The sequence below is a fragment of the Microcaecilia unicolor genome, chromosome 6, assembly GCF_901765095.1.
Source record: "Microcaecilia unicolor chromosome 6, aMicUni1.1, whole genome shotgun sequence".
Taxonomy (NCBI): domain Eukaryota; kingdom Metazoa; phylum Chordata; class Amphibia; order Gymnophiona; family Siphonopidae; genus Microcaecilia; species Microcaecilia unicolor.
Window position 1 is genome coordinate 172449702 of NC_044036.1, and position 19417 is coordinate 172469118.

The 19417-nt window shown below is 41.8% G+C and overlaps 1 protein-coding gene across 3 annotated transcripts in view; it reads right to left on the minus strand.

Annotated features, from left to right (window-relative positions):
• Positions 1–13723, minus strand: part of NOL8 (nucleolar protein 8) — a 67176-nt gene extending 53453 nt beyond the window's left edge. Inside the window, exons 1-5 of one of the 3 annotated variants that reach the window (XM_030207111.1) lie at positions 13383–13723; positions 8085–8211; positions 6570–6747; positions 5430–5492; positions 4683–4761 (exon numbers count right to left, since the gene is read on the minus strand). In XM_030207111.1, the coding sequence (XP_030062971.1) occupies positions 4683–4761; positions 5430–5492; positions 6570–6708 (281 nt within the window). In that variant the 5' untranslated portion in view covers positions 6709–6747; positions 8085–8211; positions 13383–13723. Of the gene's footprint in view, positions 1–4682; positions 4762–5429; positions 5493–6569; positions 6748–8084; positions 8212–8435; positions 8454–13382 lie in introns of those variants that run through there. The other 2 variants (XM_030207110.1, XM_030207112.1) reach the window with 2 other exon arrangements.
• Between the last annotated feature and the right edge of the window lie 5694 nt (positions 13724–19417).

Consider the following 19417-nt stretch of genomic DNA (forward strand, 5'->3'; position numbering starts at 1 on the left):
CACCTGAGTCTTCTGCTGTAACCTTAGCCACTGCTGGTGTTCTTGATGTTCCATCCCGGCCAGTGGATTTCAGGCCAAGGCATGTCCTAAGCAGCAAATGGTTACTAGGTCACCACGTCGAGAGAGAAAGGAGGCTGTGGATCCCCTTCTGGCAGAAGGGATCCTTCAGAGTAAGACCTCTTTTCTTGCTGCATTCAAGATTCAGACCTTGACTAATGGTTGTCATAAGAAAGAACTTCAAGCTCCGATGTCATGCATCGTGCCCGAAGAACAGTACCCTAGACATGGGGTCCAGGATGTACCCGATTCTAGGGGAGCCTATGGTCTCAAGGACAGCCTGTGGAAGTCCACTGGCTGCTGCTTTACTCCAGTCCTGTTCACAAGATCCAGTTCTGGCTACAACCTACTACTACTTATTTCTATAGCGCTACTAGACGTACGCAGCGCTGTACACTTGGTCTTGCCTTCAAACTCCAGTCCTGTAATCCATGTTCATGTTTCTAGGCCCATCAGCAGATTCCACCGGTTACCCTTGGAAGTCAAGAACTCTCATGGGGTCCATGGGAGCCTTGAAGGGGACGCACTGTCACGGCTGCGGCCGTGTCCAGCCTCACCTTTTCTTCTAGTGGTTAGGCTCCTTGCATTGATGTCACTGTCGCCTGTTCCTCAAGCCTCATTCCAGAGATTATTCAAGCCTTACTCTTTGGCATCCAAGCCTCACTACAAAGTCTATCCAAGCCTCAGTCTGATATCCAAGTATCTTAGCCTCTCCTTGGTGTCTCTGCTGTGCGTTCCAAGCCTCATTCTATGGCACCAGAGGTTCTGACATCATCAGTGAGGGCCGTTATAGGGAACCTTGGGACTTTCATGCATTGTCTTCGCAACAAGCTAGCCTTGTTCAGAAAGCCTTGTTCCTGTGAGTCCTGTTTCTGTGTGCTTTGTTCCTGAAGCCCTATTCCTGGTTCCTGTTCCAGCCAAGTCTTGTTCCCTGCCCGGGTGGTTCGTCAGCTACTACCAGAAACTGGCAGCGACCCAAGGGCTCACCTCCCCTGAGTTCATGACAACCCGTGAAAGAGATCCTCAGGTGATTTATGTTTCACTTGAGGTGGGGAAGGATCTGAAAGTATGACTCCTCCTCTGAGTACCATGAATGGTCCCATTCAGACTCATCATACTCAAGACCAGGTTGAGCGAGTCTGTGTCTGCCTCGTCTCAGTGGAACCATGTCCATGCCCTGAAGAATGCCGAGTTACAGCCCTACCCTCAGATTTCGGGGAAGCTTCCCTCCCCCAGACGTTGATAGCGGCACTGTATGTGTTGATGTTGACACCCTTTGAGGTGCTGGGGTTGAGGATCTCTGCACAAGCACGGATAGAACCTCAGGAAGGATCTGAGGCTGATCTGCAGCTGGAGCAAGCACCCTCGATGCCTGCAGCATCTGCATCAGCTCCTCCCTGAGTATGGCTTGGAACCACTCATCAATGATAGGCATCGACAAAGGCAGAGGAGTAGGGAGAGAGGCAGCCTGAGAAGGTGTATGTGCCAAAGCAGTAGCTGGGACCTCTCTGCCCAGAGACTTGCACACTGGCATCTCTTCCAAAGAGGAGGAGTGCTCCTCCCAGTGCTCCCGGTACTGTGCATCGAGGACTGATGCTTATGCTTTTATGCTTCTCCCGATACTCAGAAACACAGTCTTTTGGTGTTGACTAAGATGACGTTGAACCTGTACCTATCCCTAGTATTGGGTCCGATGCTGACAGGTCCCAGGACCCACTCTCAGCACCTGATGTCGAGCGAGGTGGGAACGTTCTCGATGTCGGTGAATTCCCAGTGGAAGCTGAAGTCTGCCGCACCCTCTGTGTCCTCAATTGCATTTTTAAATAGAGAGAACAAGAGTTAGGCTCATGACCCAAAGCACTCAATGCACCAAAAATGCGGGTTTGTCACGGAAATTACCCAATTACATTGGACAAACCTTTTGAAGCTATTGGGGGGAGGGGGTGTCTTCTGGGACATTGAGAAAAGCATTGCGGCCAAATAAACCTCAATTTTGAGCACTAAAAAGAGCGGCGTTCAAATTAAGGTTGATTCTGCAGCCTAAATGGGTCCAACAACTCATGAAAAATAAAGGAAACCTGAACAGCCAAAAAAACTTAGAATTAAAGGGAAACAAAATGAAATAGAAATGAAAAATAATCTATAAAAGTGGAAAAAGACCTGCACAAGAAGGCACTGCGTATGATAGAGAACATATGCACTGTGAGAACACAATGATGCGTCCTCCCTGCTCCTTGGAAAAACGAAGACTGAGGAACCCATGCATCAGGTGTGAAGGCACCAGCACATGTATGGTGGGATGATGCCAGAAGCTTCTAACTTAATCTCACTAGACTGCATTCGCACCAGGCTCTGTCGGATGACGTGTCTCAGCTGTGAGAATACAATGGATTGCTTGTCCTCAGAGAGAAATTTGTGTTTTGGCATTTGTACACTGTTGGGACTGGTTCTTGAAACTATTTTTATAAAAATAGCACATAAGCATTTATATTGCCTTTATATGACAGGCTTTAAAACAGGAACCTTTTTTGGATTTCTCTCAAGATAAAAATAGGGCTCTTAATGTCAGGCTGGAATATTCTTTTTTTTAATTTTCTACTACTACTACTATTTAGCATTTCTACTACTATTTAGCATTTCTATAGCGCTACAAGGCATATGCAGCGCTGCACAAACATAGAAGAAAGACAGTCCCTGCTCAAAGAGCTTACAATCTAATAGACAAAAAATAAATAAAGTAAGTAAATCAAATCAATTAATGTGAACGGGAAGGAAGAGAGGAGGGTAGGTGGAGGCGAATGGTTACAAGTGGTTACGAGTCAAAAGCAATGTTAAAGAGGTGGGCTTTCAGTCTAGATTTAAAGGTGGCCAAGGATGGGGCAAGACGTAGGGGCTCAGGAAGTTTATTCCAGGCGTAGGGTGCAGCGAGACAGAAGGCGCGAAGTCTGCAGTTGGCAGTAGTGGAGAAGGGAACAGATAAGAAGGATTTATCCATGGAGCGGAGTGCACGGGAAGGGGTGTAGGGAAGGACGAGGGTGGAGAGATACTGGGGAGCAGCAGAGTGAATACATTTATAGGTTAGTAGAAGAAGTTTGAACAGGATGCGAAAACGGATAGGGAGCCAGTGAAGGGTCTTGAGGAGAGGGGTAGTATGAGTAAAGCGACCCTGGCGGAAGATGAGACGGGCAGCAGAGTTTTGAACCGACTGGAGAGGGGAGAGGTGACTAAGTGGGAGGCCAGCAAGAAGCAGATTGCAGTAGTCTAAACGAGAGGTGACAAGGGTGTGGATGAGGGTTTTGGTAGAGTGCTCGGAAAGAAAGGGGCGGATTTTACGGATGTTGTAAAGAAAGAAACGACAGGTCTTGGCGGTCTGCTGGATATGAGCAGAGAAGGAGAGAGAAGAGTCAAAGATGACCCCAAGGTTTCGAGCTGAGGAGACAGGGAGAATGAGAGAGAGCCATCAACAGAAATAGAAAACGGGGGGAGCGGGGAGGTGGGTTTTCTCCTATCCCTCAGCCTTTTGCTTACTCTAAGTTTCTGTAGCCTGCAGGAGATGGCTGTCATTCAAACATATTTGTTGAGCTTTGTTGTAATTGGTCAAATAATGCCAAGAACTCTAGGAAACAACACTTTAGAAAACATATGGGACTGGCATCTTTTCTATGTTCTGCTTCTCACTATTTCCTACCAGTCAAATTTTTTAAAAAATTTTAAATACTACATGACGAATCCCCTCTGTCTTTCTAGGGTTCAGTATCAGGGGGAATTACACCCCTACCTGTTCCCAGTGATCGTACAGCCAGAGTTTACTTGAAATTCTGTCATTCTGACAATGTGAGATTGGAAAAATACAGAGCAACAATATTCATGGTGGCAGCTCCAAAACAAGCTCAACCAGTACTCTCAGGAAATTATTACTAAAAGTCTTTTTTTTCAGCCAGCTTTTGCTGATACATTTGTATGTCATGTTTGTTAATTTTATTATGAATATATAAGCTAACTAGAATTGTAGATGGTATGGGATATAAATTATTTAAAATACATTCTGTACCGCTATCCTGCATTCACAGTACTATCAGTCTGGTAACTGGACATAGTGCTTATTTACTTGGTTGAATCCTATTAAAAATTTGAAAATGTTCAATAATTAGCATAAATGTTGGGTCAATGTTAAAAGGCAGTTATTTAAGTAAGAGTTGTTCCTACCCAGATAAATGTTGGTGAAAGGGATACCGAGTGAATAGTTCCTTTAACCGCCTTGGCACTATCCAGATTGGGCCAGAGGTTAATTAGTTAGCAGCAATGTTCAGACATTGATAAATGTAGGACAGGCTTTTTGCTGAATATCAATGCTAACTGGATAGAACCACCAGATATTGCTGCTGAATGTCTGGATTATTTTTACCCGCAGCGGCCGGTGTTTAAAAAATAAAATGCTGACCACCTCAGGTTCAGTGCCAGGGGGAGTTATATTCAGTGATGTTTTCCTATTTTGATGTGGTTTCTATTTAGAGTTTTCTTTTAAACCATTTACACTGACCAAGTAAAACTTACACAGTTTATTGACATTGGTAATCTGTTCTCTCTTTTATAATTACTGTATGGCAATTTTCCTCTGGTTTTACCTGTGTAAAAAGCTCTCTTTGGCAAGTTCAATTTGTAATGTCCCACCTCTCCATTTTGTTTTATTTAGAATGGACATACCTGTCAACAAATAATATTTACATGAAAACAAACATACATACTGCAGAGCAAAATAAATCACAGCACTGCTTTGGAGCAATGACTTTGTAATTTACCATTTACATGTCAATGAAGGAAAGACTGGAATTCTTGGGAGTGGATGAAAGGAAACAAAGCTGCTTTCCTTGCTGTGTTCTGGTCAGCATATGCCAGCATCACAGCTAGAACTGTGCTAGTTCTGTCTATAAACAGGATAAGAAAACCACGTTACAGCACCACCAGCTTTACTCTAGCACTCTGTCTCTAACACACCAGCTTTATTCAGGGCCTTGGTGAACAGTTTTACACTACGCTCTAAGAAGAGCAAATTCTTATAAAAATAAAGGCAGTTTAACACCAATCAATATCTATTTCAGGAAGGGCACTTCTTGCAGTTAGTGGGGGTGTGAATGGAAACTGCACCCAAGAATTTGAAATAAACCGTAAGAAAAACAAAACAAAGAAACAACAAAAAGAGTCTACGTTTATAACTATTAACATTTACTATATTTCTTTCCTACTTATCCAAACTCATGACAAGCTTTCACTAGAATAACCAAGTGATGTTGTTAGTTAACTAACTGCAAGTAAAACATGACACAGAAACAACATTCAGTCCTATGGTAAGAAAAAGTCTCTCATATACTTACATTTTTTAAGATCTGTTTCTGAAATGTTGATGTTGAGGTATGCAAATGTTTTTGTCTTGTTTCCTGCAAAATGATGCCGATACAGTTAGGTACTTTAGTTTGTATCTGTCTTCTGTGTTTATATCTGTTGGTCTCTAATTTCTAGGTATACTCCAGAGTATATTTAAGTGCAATGCAAACTTCAATCACTGCATGAGACTCAAACTAGTCAGCCAGAAGAGATTTAGCTCTTGTTCTCTTAAGTAGTTGGAATGGAGCCATGGTTACAACAGAAAATATAGGTGGGTTACAAATTGTTTTAAATAAGTACATTTCTTCTCTTCTCACACACTGGTACTGAACTCCAAATTAGAAAATAAAGCCAGATATCAACTGCGTATCAGCTCATGTGGGCTTTGAAAATATGACCTCTAAATATGCAATACTCTCTCCTACAGCATGCAAAGTATAAAGCTTTAACCAAAGATAGGGACGACTAACCACAACCACGGTCCTTCAGTCATGTTTTCCAAGATTTCCATAATGAATATGCATGGGGTCGATCTGCATACAATGGAAGCAGAACATGCAAATCAATCTCATGCATACTCATTGTGGAAATCCTGACTGGGTTGTGGCCTTCAAGGACCGTGGTTGCCCATCCCTGATATAGGAGAATGAAAGTCAAAGAATTCACATTCATGGTTTATTCCTGGCCCATGGACCACTAGACCAACAGGGATGATATGTAGGCCCAGGGGAGGGTGTTGGTGCGGTCTCCTCCTATGGGTCTGGCTGGGCCCGCATAAAAGGATTTTATGCAGATCCCGGCTGAATATTGGCCAGGACCTGCATAAGTCCTGATGGTTATTTTCAGTCTGGTCATAACCCGATATTCAATGCTGGTGTCTGGACATGGCCTGGCACTGAATATTGGGGCCTAACTCTGCCCGTGGCAGTCAATGTTTAAAAAAAACTGGCTGAATATTGACCAGTATATAAATAGCTTCTGTAATACCATCTATGAACAAGATGAATTATTTCTTGTAAAAATATATCCTTTGTCCTTTAATATATCCCTGGAAAGCTTATGACTGGAGTTTGTACCTGAGGCAATGAAGGGTTGTTATACTCCTGTGATTTAACAAACTCCATACCAACCTTGTTCATCTTTTCTGGAAATAATTTCCACATCTGTAACATCACCAAACTTATTAAATCGTTCTTTCAACTCAGTCTGAGAGATTGTGTGGCCAAGTCCTCCAACGTATAGGCGCTTTAATATTTTATTTTTCTCCATTTTGGCAAAAGTGGGTATCTTCTGTGGAATGCATAAGTTCTATGGAAAAATATAAAAAAGTTTGTTCGGTTTTTCTTTAAGGAACTAAGCTAAAAACTTAGGAACTAATGGTTGAGACCTTCTTCACCCCCTCTCTCTAATCCTACTTTCCTACAATATTGAAGGGGAGGGTGAAAAGTCCTCTTTGAGGTCTGCTGCAGCTTCTTTCGGTCCTGATTTATTAAGATTGTTTTCACATTGTGTGTCCAGCGGAAAGGATTAGTTGATCGGGCCCTTAATGCACATTACTGAAAGAAACATATAGCCAGCAGTCCCTTTTCCCCTAGTCCAAGAGAGATCAGTAAGGGCAGGGAAGGCGGGCTACCACTTGGGGCATACCAAAACCACCTCCTTGGGGGTGGAACATGAACACTCTAATCTGGTGCTGCTAATTTAGTAACAGGAATGCTGATTTGCTACTTTGAAATCATCACTGCCACAGGTTTCTATCCTGGTCAGCACACATCCGCCCCTCTCTCCTATTTCATAAAGCTCCTTTGGATTACTGCTACCCACATAAATGACTTTATTCTGCACTGAATTTTAACTGCCAAGCAACTCACCACTCCTCAAGCATTTTTTTTCCATTCTGTTTACTCCTTCCGGGGTGCTACTCTGTCCAAACTCCTTATGCTATCTGCACAAAGAAACTTTTTCTTTCTAACCTCTCTGCAATGTTGCTCACACAGACATTGAAAACAACTGACTCAGGACTGATCTCTGATGCAGTGTTTTATACACGGCATTTTGCTTGAACAAGACTTTTTTTTTCATTTCAAATCCTTTTTATTAATTTTTTAAAGTAAACTAATAAAAACATGTATACTAGGACTGCCCACTGATCAAAATTTTTAATCACATGATTAATCACGTAAAACATCCTGTGTTTTCCCAGTCCCTTTGCCCCCCCCCCCCCCCCAGGGAGGGGCAACACTTCAGCCCTGTGGGCTGAAAAAATAAGAGACAAAACAGACTCAGATATAGGCGCAACCAGTAAAATCTTTATTGGTATCTCACTAAGTCATATACAAAGTAGGTTGTCAGACAGCAAAGCAAGACGCAAATCCTGAATAACAAAAACTGCTCAGCTAACACTGTGCCAGACATCATATATATACTGTTGTAAGTTTAGTTTCTCCTAAATCATGTGATTTCTTCTAAACTAGAACCATTAGGTAGCCTGTGCCATATATGGATTGTTCCTGTATTTTATTAGTCTCTCCTGATGTGTGTTCACATGAACACTCAGTGGCCATTGGCTAATTAGCTATCAGTTCTGCATGTCTGCAGTCACAGAGCAAAAAAATACATATAACAATACCCTTGTGTCCTCTCACCCAAAGACTGAAACATTAGGCACACTGTATCCTCAGTCTCTCAGCACGTCCCAAGGTTATATCCACATTATATGAAAGGCATACTCAGCTCCAGCCAAATGTGCATCTTTGAAGTGTCTGTTAGCTCCTGAGAAAACACTGATTGTTACAAAGATGCTGAGTTATTAGGCTAACATGTGAGAACCAAACAGAGCAATGTAAGACCTTAGTAACAGGCCTAGCATAGGAAGGAATATACAATCCCCGCTCACATTTCCTCCTGTTCAGTACAAAATACAGACAGCAAGAAGTAAATTCTCAGAACTGACATGTTTCAATTACTAAACTGAAAATAAAAATAATTTTTCTTACTTTTGTGATCTGGTGATTTTATTTTTCTAATCATCTTGTTCCCTGTCTCTGTGCTCTGAACTTTGTTTCCAAGACCTCCTGTCCATTCACTATACCTTTTCTGTCCTCCTTTCTTCTTCACTCCCTGATCTATATCCATCTTTCATGTTCAACTTTCTTCCAATTTTCTGCATCCTTCTCACATGTATCTAGTTTCCAACTCTTCCCTTTCTCTCCATTCATGGGCTGCAAATCCTTCCTTCTCTTCCTTTCTCTGCCATATGCATTTCCCCTCTCTTCTGTTCATGACCACCATTTCCATTCTTTCTTTCATCCATTTCCACATCTCTCTCTCTTTTCCCCTGCCATCCAGCATCACCCCTTTCTCTCCCTCTTTTCCATACCATCCAGCATTGTGCTCCTCTCTCTCCATCAACCCATCTCTCTTTCCTCTCACCATCCAACACCTCTGTCTCTCCCCCACCCCCACTGTTCAGTATCACCTATCTCTTCCCTCTCATACACCATCACCATCCTACATTACTCTGTCTCTCGGTCCCGTCCCTCCAACCATCTACCATCACGCCGTCTCTCCTCCTTTTCCCACTACCAAAAAACAAAACCATCATACCTCTCTGCCCCACCCCAACCATCTATTATTACCTTGTCTCCCCTATATCCTACATTGCCCATCTTTTCCCCTCCCCATAGTGTGCACTGCTCTGTCTCTCTTCACTCCGTCTCACCTCATCCCCATAGCCTGCCTTGCCCTGTCTTTCCTCATCCTCCATATCCTGAGTTACCCTGTCTCTTCCCCCGGCTCCCGTATCCAGCTTTGCCCCGTCTTGTCTCCCTGTCCTCTCCCCCTCCCACTGGCTTACTCATTTTAGATGGTCTGGACCTTGTAAGCCGATCCCTTGCTTCTCTCTTCACCGTGGCTGTAGCAGCAGCAAGCAAAAGACAAGCGTGCTGCCACTGGATCTGCTGGACCAAGAAACAGGAAGTATGTAACGTCCTGCTTCTGGGTCTGTCAGAGCCAGTGGAATGTCCCTGCGGCTGTCTTTTGCTTCCTGCCGCTACAGCCACGGTGAAGAGAGAAGCAGGAGACCGGCGCATGAGCTCCAAACCATCTAAAATGAGTAAGCCAAGCATGTTAATTGTGTTACTAACGCATTAAAATGTACAGCCCTAGTGTATACAAAATGATGTTTTGTCGGAGAAATAGATTACATGTTCAAATGAAATAGAACTAGAACTATAAAAAAATGATAGAAAAAACAATACTAAAATACTAAGGGGCTCATTTTCAAAGCACTGCTTACTATGGAACTTTATAAGTCTAAATGTTCTGAAAATACGCCTCTAAAACATAAAAAAAAAGGTAAATGCTATATAGAGACATAATAAACTGGTAGCTTTCCGTGAATACCAAGTAGATATAAGACAATGGTTGCCGTGAGCCTTTGATCCATACATAGAATGTCAATGTGTTTACAAATCTTGTTTTAAATATGCATCCAAAGGTTTCCATGTCCAAAGAATGGCCTGTCAGTTGTCTTTTTTTTCAGCAGATTTTAATTCAGATTTCGATACCATACATACTGTGTTCCACCAGAATGTAGCATCTAACATGTTTGCATTTTTCCAGTTGCCTAGAATCATCTGCAGGGCAATGGAGATCACAATACCAAAAAGCTTGAGATCTGACTCTTGCACAACTAATTGAGGATGTGCTGAACGTAAAATTTTTATATCAATTGACAGTTTCATTTGACATGACATATAGCTTGGATTTATTTCCAAATCTGTATCCAGAACAACTTAATCATAGGACATTAATATATGATAGGGGTTAATGTACCTTCGGATGTTAGGCAGACAACTGCTTTCCATTTTTTCATAGGGGTCCAAATGGCTCTATGTAGTAAAGCATTAAGGGATTGAGCCATGCTGTTGGAATGAGTTGGCCCATAAATGAGACCAATCAATATTATAAATTTGTATATCCAGGTCCTTAAGCCAAACATCTTGAATACCAATAGAATGTGGAAAATGGAATAAGCTCAGAACCTTATAAAATGCCGACAGATCAATATTACTTTTTTGATTGTGTGTATTAACTGAAACATTTGGTTGCGAGGCAAGTCATATTCATTAACTAAATCTTCAAATGAAAAAAAAGCCTGTTCCAATAGGAATTGATTTAACGACCAACTTCCATTATATAGTTTTCTACTTTGAATTTAGGGTTATACCAAATAGACAAGATGGTTTACAATAGGAGGCTTAAAAGTACACAAACTATAACTCCAAACATACACAGTTACAATAATCTGTTAAGAATTAACCATACATGAAGCGGGCATGTTTGAATGTCCAAGTCAGAATTGGGACGTCCTGCTCATAACATCCAAAAAAAACCCAATCCATCTCACAGCAATTTTTGAATATGAAAGATGTCCAGATTTCCTGTTCAAAAATAAGTGAGGACATCCTTATGCTGGAGATATCTATCCTGAACAGCCATTTTACAAACTGAAATATTTAAATTATAAATGGGGGAAAACAAGGTACAGGGATGTCAGTCTGGCAGCATTCTTATGAAAGAACAGAGTATTAGCCTAGAAGCTAGTGCAGTGGACTGTAAACCATGTATATGCGAACCGCTTTGGTTGTATCTACAGAAAGGCAGTATTTATTAGGATTTATTTACCGCCTTTTTGAAGGAATTCACTCAAGGCGGTGTACAGTAAGAATAGATCAAACATGAGGAGGCAATTAGAGCAGTAAAAATATTCGAACAGCAGTACAAAGAATGGCATGGTATACTAATTGCAATGACAACACAATATGTACTAGAACATTATAATTGGTAGTGAAGGGCAAGGCAAAGTTGTAACATATAGATGAGTAAGAAAGTAGGAAGAATTAGAAAGTAAGGTAATTGATTTGAAGAAAGTTGCACGTGAGGTCAGTAACAGGTATATCAAATTTATGACCCTTTAACAATTTAAAAAATGTACTCCTAGTTAAAATTTAAAAAATAAAATAAAATAAAAATAGTGTACTAAATGCCCACTCCTAGTATTTAAGCATTTCTGCTTTCACATTGTCCCCTTCCACCCATTGTTTCTTCTCTCCTTTCAGTCTTAAAATTCCACCTCTGGCTTTTCTCCTCTCTCTGTCAAACCTTACGTTTCTTCTATATAAGTTATTGGTGAAACCTCACTAAGAGTATTCATTTCTGAAGGCTGCATCTCCAAAGGCTGCTGGCCAAAATGGTAGAGATTATTATAAAGAACAAAATTACAGCGCATATTCATCAGTATGGATTAATGAGACAAGGCCAGCACGGATTTACTAAAGGGAAATCTTGCCTCATCAATCTACTACATTTCTTTGAAGAGGTGAACAAAAATGTGGATAAAGGTGAATCAGTTGATATTGTGTATCTGGATTTTCAAAAGGCATTTGACAAAGTACCATATGAAAGACTCCAGAGGAAACCGGAGAGTCATGGGATAGGAGGTAGTGTTCTCTTGTGGATTAAAAACTGGTTAAAAGGGATCTAGGCATCACTGTTGATGATACGTCGAAACCCTCTACTCAGCTTGCAGCGGCAGCTAAGAAAGCAAATAGAATGTTAGGTATTATTATAAAAGGAATGGAAAACAAAAATGAGGCTGTTATAATGCAATTCTGGTCACTGCATCTCAAAAAAAAGATATAGTGGAATTAGAAAAGGTACATAGAAGGGAGGCTAAAACGATAAAAGGGGATGGGATGACTTCCCTATGAGGAAAGGTTAAAGTGGCTAGGGCTCTTCAGCCTGGAGAAAAAAAAGAGGGCTTAGGAAAGATATGATAGAGGTCTATAAAATAATGAGTGGAGTGGAATGGAATGGGTAGACGTGAATCGCCCGTTTACTACTTTGCCGTTTCATTGTGTGCCCCCTACTCCTAGTATTTTTGGAAAGAGTAAACTTAAAATCGGAGAAGATATTTCTTCACTTAACTTGTAATTAAACTCTGGAATTCGTTGCCAGAGAATGTGGTAAAAGCAGTTATCCAAACCTTTTTTAAACCCCACTAAGCTAACTGCTTTTACCACATTCTCTGGATTACAGATCAAACCTCCATTTTCAATCACACCCATATCATATGGCATGCCAATTCAGCCTATTAATCACTTCAGGTACTTAGGTGTCATTGTAGATTTTTTTCTGAGAGAGAGAGATGCCCCTGGTACTAAAATAAGTACCTGAATATATGTAAACTGCTTTGAATGAAGTTTCAAAAACCTCAGAAAGGCGGAATATCAAATCCCATTTCCCTTACCTTCAAAAGCTAATCAAAAAAATGTATCCAGTTAGTCCAATAAAAAAGGTATCATCTTATTTTCTTTTCTATATTTTTTTAAAATTTCTATTTACCTACATTTGAAATTGAATTTTGCTTCCCAAATTTCTTTGGTTCTCAGTTGTATAATTAGATCTGTGTGAAGCATTCTGGACCATTACATACTTTTGGAATGTGTCTGTGTTTGTACATTATTCTATAATTTTTAAGGGAGGTTTTTTTTCTGTAAATTGTTTGTATTGTACATCGCTGTAAAAAAGGCGATTTCAACAAAAATCAATAAACATGCCTATTAGCGCCTACTAAGCTTTAGTAACATGATCCCAATATTTGTAAATAGGGTTGCACAGGAAAACCTTCAGCTCTTTTAAAGCTAAATTATGTAATTTTCTCTAAATAAAACACTACCTAAAATAACGTGCATTAGATAGTAATGTAATTTCTAGTATACCAAGTCCAAAGATACTAATATGACTAAAAGTCACACACACATTCAGCTGAACTCCACTCCGCATGATCTACCGTCTCTCTCGCTATCTTCCCCTCTCCTCCTCGTCCGCGATACAGCACCTCTACCTCAAACACCCCTGCCCCCCGATCAAAGTCATACCTGAAGTCGCCCACTAACAATCCCGTTTTCATTCTCCGGTGCCCCGTGACAGTCCCCTACGATACACTACTACACACGAGGAGCATCACTACACACACAACAATCTCTCCTCTCACTACATCCCGCCGCCTTGCCGGAAACAGGAAGTTGCGTCAGAGGAGAGCGCAGCGGCACATCTGAAACTGGAGTCGCTTGACCAAACAACATTGATGTATGTAGTGTTCCGTAAAGGTATGCAAGGATAGGTGGCTGCTTTACACATCTCTACGGGGGAAGCTGATACAGCGAGGCTTAGCCAAAGAAGATTGATGACTGAAATGGAAGGGGAAAGGGCAGTGGGCACACTGACAAACACATCCACATGCCAGCAGCATCAGAGGTCACCTGATGTACTGGCGCATGCGTGTGGCGATCCCCACTTGGGTTGCCACACCCATGTGGTCATTGATTGGTCCTTCCTTGCTTCAGCCTTGGGCAAATGGGCAGGGAGCGCTGCGCAAGTGCGGTTGGTTTGAATTATTGAAGCGACGAGCGGGAGAACTTGTTGCTGTGTTTGCTGCCCGAAGCAGTAAGTGTTAAATAATGCACCAGGAGTTAATTTATTCTTTTTTTTTTTAATTTGTGCTGGTTGGGTAGTTGAGGGCATACTAGGGGCTGTGATAGGTTATCGTCGAGCCTGAAATTATGCTGCTTTTGAGTATAACAAGCCAACTAAATAAAAGGTCTATCTTATCTTATATGCATGGATAGTGACATTGCCGAAGGGTTAGAAGGTAAAGTTTGCCTAAAGTATTTGCGGATGATGATACTAAGATCTGTAACAGAGTGGACACCCCAGAGGGAGAGGAAAACATGAAAAAGGATCTGAGGAAGCTAGAAGAATGGTCTAAGGTTTGGCAATTAAAATTCAATGCGAAGAAATGCAAAGTGATGCACTTAGGGAATAGAAATCCAGGGGAGACGTATGTGTTAGGCGGGGAGAGTCTGATAGGTACGGGCGGAGAGAGGGATCTTGGGGTGATAGTATCTGAGGATTTGAAGGCGACGAAACAGTGTGACAAGGCGGTGGCCGTAGCTAGAAGGTTGTTAGGCTGTATAGAGAGAGGTGTGACCCAGGGTTGCCAGGTGGAAAATTTTTTTCCCACCCAAACCAGCCCAAAACCCGCCCAAAGTCAAACCCCGCCCCGCCGTCATCAACCCCGCCCCCTCTGTCATCGGCCCTGCCTCTTCTGTCACCGCCTCCCCGTCATCGGCCCCGCCCAGAATGTCACTAACCCCGCCCAAAACGCCACTAGCCCCGCCCCCACGGCCCGAAAAACCACAAAAAAAAACCTGCCGAAAGACCCCAAAACAAGCCCAAAAAACCGCAACCCGCCGCGGGCAAAATTTTCCTGCGGCAGGTCGCGGAAAACCACCCAATTGGGTGGGAAAACCGCCCACCTGGCAACACTGGTGACCAGCAGAAGAAAGGGGGTGTTGATGCCCCTGTATAAGTCGTTGGTGAGGCCCCACCTGGAGTATTGTGTTCAGTTTTGGAGGCCGTATCTTGTTAAGGATGTAAAAAGAATTGAAGCGGTGCAAAGAAAAGCTACGAGAATGGTATGGGATTTGCGTTACAAGACGTATGAGGATAGACTTGCTGAACTAAACATGTATACTCTGGAGGGAAGGAGAAACAGGGGTGATATGATACAGACGTTCAAATATTTGAAAGGTATTAATCAGCAAACGAACCTTCTCCGAAGATGGGAAGGTGGTAGAACGAGAGGACATGAAATGAGATTGAAGGGGGGCAGACTCAAGAAAAATGTCAGGAAGTATTTTTTCACGGAGAGAGTAGTGGATGCTTGGAATGCCCTCCCGCAGGAGGTGGTGGAAATGAAAACGGTAACGGAATTCAAACATGCGTGGGATAAGTATAAAGGAATCCTGTGCCGAAGGAATGGATCCTCAGGAGATTAGTCAGGATCGGGAGGCGGGGCTGGTGGTTAGGAGGCGGGGATAGTGCTGGGCAGACTTATACGGTCTGTGCCAGAGCCGGTGGTGGGCAGCGGGACTGGTGGTTGGGAGGCGGGGATAGTGCTGGACAGACTTGTACGGTCTGTGCCAGAGCCGGTGGTTGGGAGGCAGGGCTGGTGGTTGGGAGGTGAGGATAGTGCTGGGCAGACTTATACGGTCTGTGCCAGAGCCGGTGGTTGGGAGAAGGGGCAGGTGGTTGGGAGGCGGGGATAGTGCTGGGCAGACTTATACGGTCTGTGCCCTGAAGAGCACAGGTACAAATCAAAGTAGGGTATACACAAAAAGCAGCAAATATGAGTTATCTTGTTGGGCAGACTGGATGGACCGTGCAGGTCTTTTTCTGCCGTCATCTACTATGTTACTAAGTTACTGCTTATGGATTGTTAACGATCACTTTATTGTTTTTATTTTTTAATGTTTGTTTCCATTCTTTAAAATAGACCAGCAGGGAATCCCATCATTTTATCCATGTATGAGTGTTGCAATTTAAATGAGTGGAACTACTGAATATGAGCATAGAGTGGTGCAGAAAGAAATAACTTATAAAACAATAGTAATAAAATGAATTTGTAAAGGCAAAGATAGTGTCTGGTTCTGTTGGAGGCATAGGCGGTCGGTGGCCCAACTGTTTGGTGGGGCCAGGGGTGGAGCTTAAATCCATAATTGTCTGATAACACAGAAAATAAAATAAAATTCACAATTAATACCTTTTATTAAATTTAGATATTAGATATGTATCATATGTGAAAGAATAAAGTGGTTGCTCAAAGCATATACTAACCATAATCGCTCAACTGCAAAACACTATGCACATCTTTGTGCAAAAACACACTCAGAACTTTACTGTACCAAAAATATTACACTGGGCAGAACCTAATACACCATTAGGGGCTTATAGCCCATTTAGTTATGTTTAAACAGAGATCTGTATTAAAAAAATATTTATTTTTATTTTGGCCTATAAAACCACTTGTCCCTGAAACATGCCTAAAACAGAATAATCCAGTTGTGTATCTAAAATGCAAATTCCTACAAATGAGATGACATTAGAATGTGATTCCATGTGCCCCAATGAAAAGTGAGTTTAATTCTACTTCCATTTAATTTCAATATACAGTATTCTATCATCTTTATAATGTTGCAGGAATGGATGCATGAATTTGTGGTACTTCAGGAGTCAAACAGCACACCAGAATGAGAGAGAAATCTTCTTTATTTGCCAGCAAACAAAGTAGAACATCAGCATTAAGTCTCTTCTTCTCTTTTTTCAGCTCTCTGTGTCTTTGTGGCTTCTGTCTCAGCTGCTTCTCTCCTTATGCTGTCTTCTCCTTCTTCTGTCTGTTCCTTCTGTCCTTCTTTCTGACGTAAACTGCTTCTGCTCTTACTTAAATACAGTTCTATCTAGCCTAGCCTAGCCCCCCTTACTCTCCAATTGGTTAAGGAATAGATTGATTACCTTGCCTCAACCAATCAGCTCTATACAAATATCAGTTACATAGGTTCCAGACATCCTAAACTGACCTGTGACCTGGGCCCCTCACACCAGACATTTGGGCTCCAGTCTCTTACATTTTATTATGATTAACTTAGGTTCATTGAGGGGCGAAGGGGCCAATCTGACATTTATTATTCTCATATTCCTAGTCTGGTTCATACTAACTACTAACTAAACTCTGGCATTCATTAAAGGGGTCAAGGGCCAGTCTTACTTAATAGCATACAGCTATAGTTTGTTATTTCTTTCAAGATCCATTCCTACATTTTACCTATAATTAATCAAGGAGAAGAGAGCTGACTAGTCCTGACCTCTTTTCACCTATCAGCTCCATACATCAAACCAGCCAGGACTGCAGATAATTCAAACCACATGCTTGACCTCTTAAACAGCAGACAAAGAGTAATACAGAATTTAACAGACATTCTACACAGAAACAAAACTTATTAATTTACACAGAATACAGCATATTCTAAAGTAAGCAGAATCAGTATTCCTTATAAGCCATATCTACATATTAAGAACTTCTAAAATCTAACTCATTTATATCTAGAATTATTTAGAATCTAACTAAACAGCATTTCAGCCTAATCCTTTTAAATTGCCTGCAATATACCTTGTTCATAATAGGATACATATGTGTTTGCATTAGCAATCCATCAATCACAAGGGACAGAGTTTCATTTCTCACTGACCTTTCTAACCTTTAGCTCGGCAAGCTAGACTTTCAAAATAATCTGAACCATCTGGCATTCCTTCACTTGCAGAGTGAAAGTTAGAATTAACAAATATGATTTCTTAGAATTATTCTTTGCCCACTGCCTCAATAACACCAGCTTCCCAAGGCAGAGTACAACAACAGTTAAGATAAACTCTCAAGAAACAGAAACAGGATATCTAAGCACAAACTACAGAGTTTATAATCACTTTTTCTACCAGCTGCAATAACGTGCCTATTAACAGAAACAGCTTTAGCCTTGTTACGATCAACAATCAAGAACAACCTGGATGCAGCAGCTCAAAAGTTTGTTTGTTTTGTTTGGGCTGAAGGCAGTGAGGATGTCACGCTGGGGAAACACATTAACCAAATTGGCTTCCTTGTTTACTTACTGGGCTAGAAAGGCTAACTTCCACTCGTCTTGGGAGTCTTGCATCTTTCTCCCTGTTTCTTCTGCTGCCTGCTGTCTCCCGTCGTCATTTTTACTGCCCTGAAGCGTTCTCCCTTGGCACCGGCGATTCAGAGTCAGCCTTCTGCCAGCGTCGGGGCTTCTCCTCAGGGGCGTCCTGGACTCTAACGTAACGTCCTCTTTTCTGCAGAGCTGGGAGGGAGTGAGACAAGTCTGAAGAGAAAGCCCCGACGCTGGCAGAAGGCTGACTCTGAATCGCCGGTGCCGAGGCAGAACTCTTCAGTAAAAATGACGACGGAGACGGCGGGCAGCAGAAGAAACACAAGATGGTCAGGGTTGGGCTCTCCCCAAGCCTCTTATACAGGGCGCCTATGGTTGGAGGTAGTTATTGTTTCTTCTCAGATTATAGTTCTATCCTGGTGGCAGCAGCAGCAGCATGTGCTAGCTGCCATGGAAGCAAACTTTTCAAAATTATTGGGGGTGCTAAGCCCAGTGGAAATAATCCCTCCCTGGACATATACAAGGAATTTTATCAGTATTGGGAGTGCTCAAGCACCCACAACAAGGGCTCCTATGCTAACTGCAGTGTTATGGCCTTGTGCTAAGGGAGTTAGCACATGTTAAAAACCCATAAGTCACATGCTAATTCCCTTAATGTGCATTAAGGCCATAACACTTCTGTTTTATTGTGGTATATGTCGACTGGACATATACCCGCAAAAAGGTGGGAAAATGTGGGATACAAATGCAATAAATAAAAATAAATACATTTTTGAATGATTTTTCTTTCCAAAGTGACATCTGTTAAAATGTGCTTTTCCATTGCACAATTGTGAACTCAACAAATAGATATTTAAGTGGAAATCATATCATACAGAGAGATATATATTAGCCCTGATGTAGCCCAGTTGGGCGAAACATGGCCTGTAATTAGATGGCAACACCAATAATTGGAAAGCAAAGCCAGTGCTGGGCAGACTTCTATGTTCTGTGCCCTGATCATGACTGGACAGATTCAGCTTCAGTAACTGGAGAACAAGGCCTGTGCTGGGCAAACTTCTACAGTATATGCCCCGAAAATGGTAAGGACAAATCAAGATCAATTATACGTATGTAGTATCACATCATATGAGTTTAGCTTGTTGGGCAGACTGATTGGACCGTACAGGTCTTTATCTGTCGTTATGTACTATTTCATTATTTTTACATACATAAGTGGCAAGATTCTATATGCTATGTGTTCAATTTTGCACACTAAGGGGATCTTTTACTAAAGCTTATCTTGAGTTATCTGCAGCAGGACCCATTTTATTCCTATGGGCCCTGCAGCAGATAGCTCGAGCTAAGCTTTAGTAAAAGACTCCCTAAGTACAGAAATAGATGTGCAAGATTTA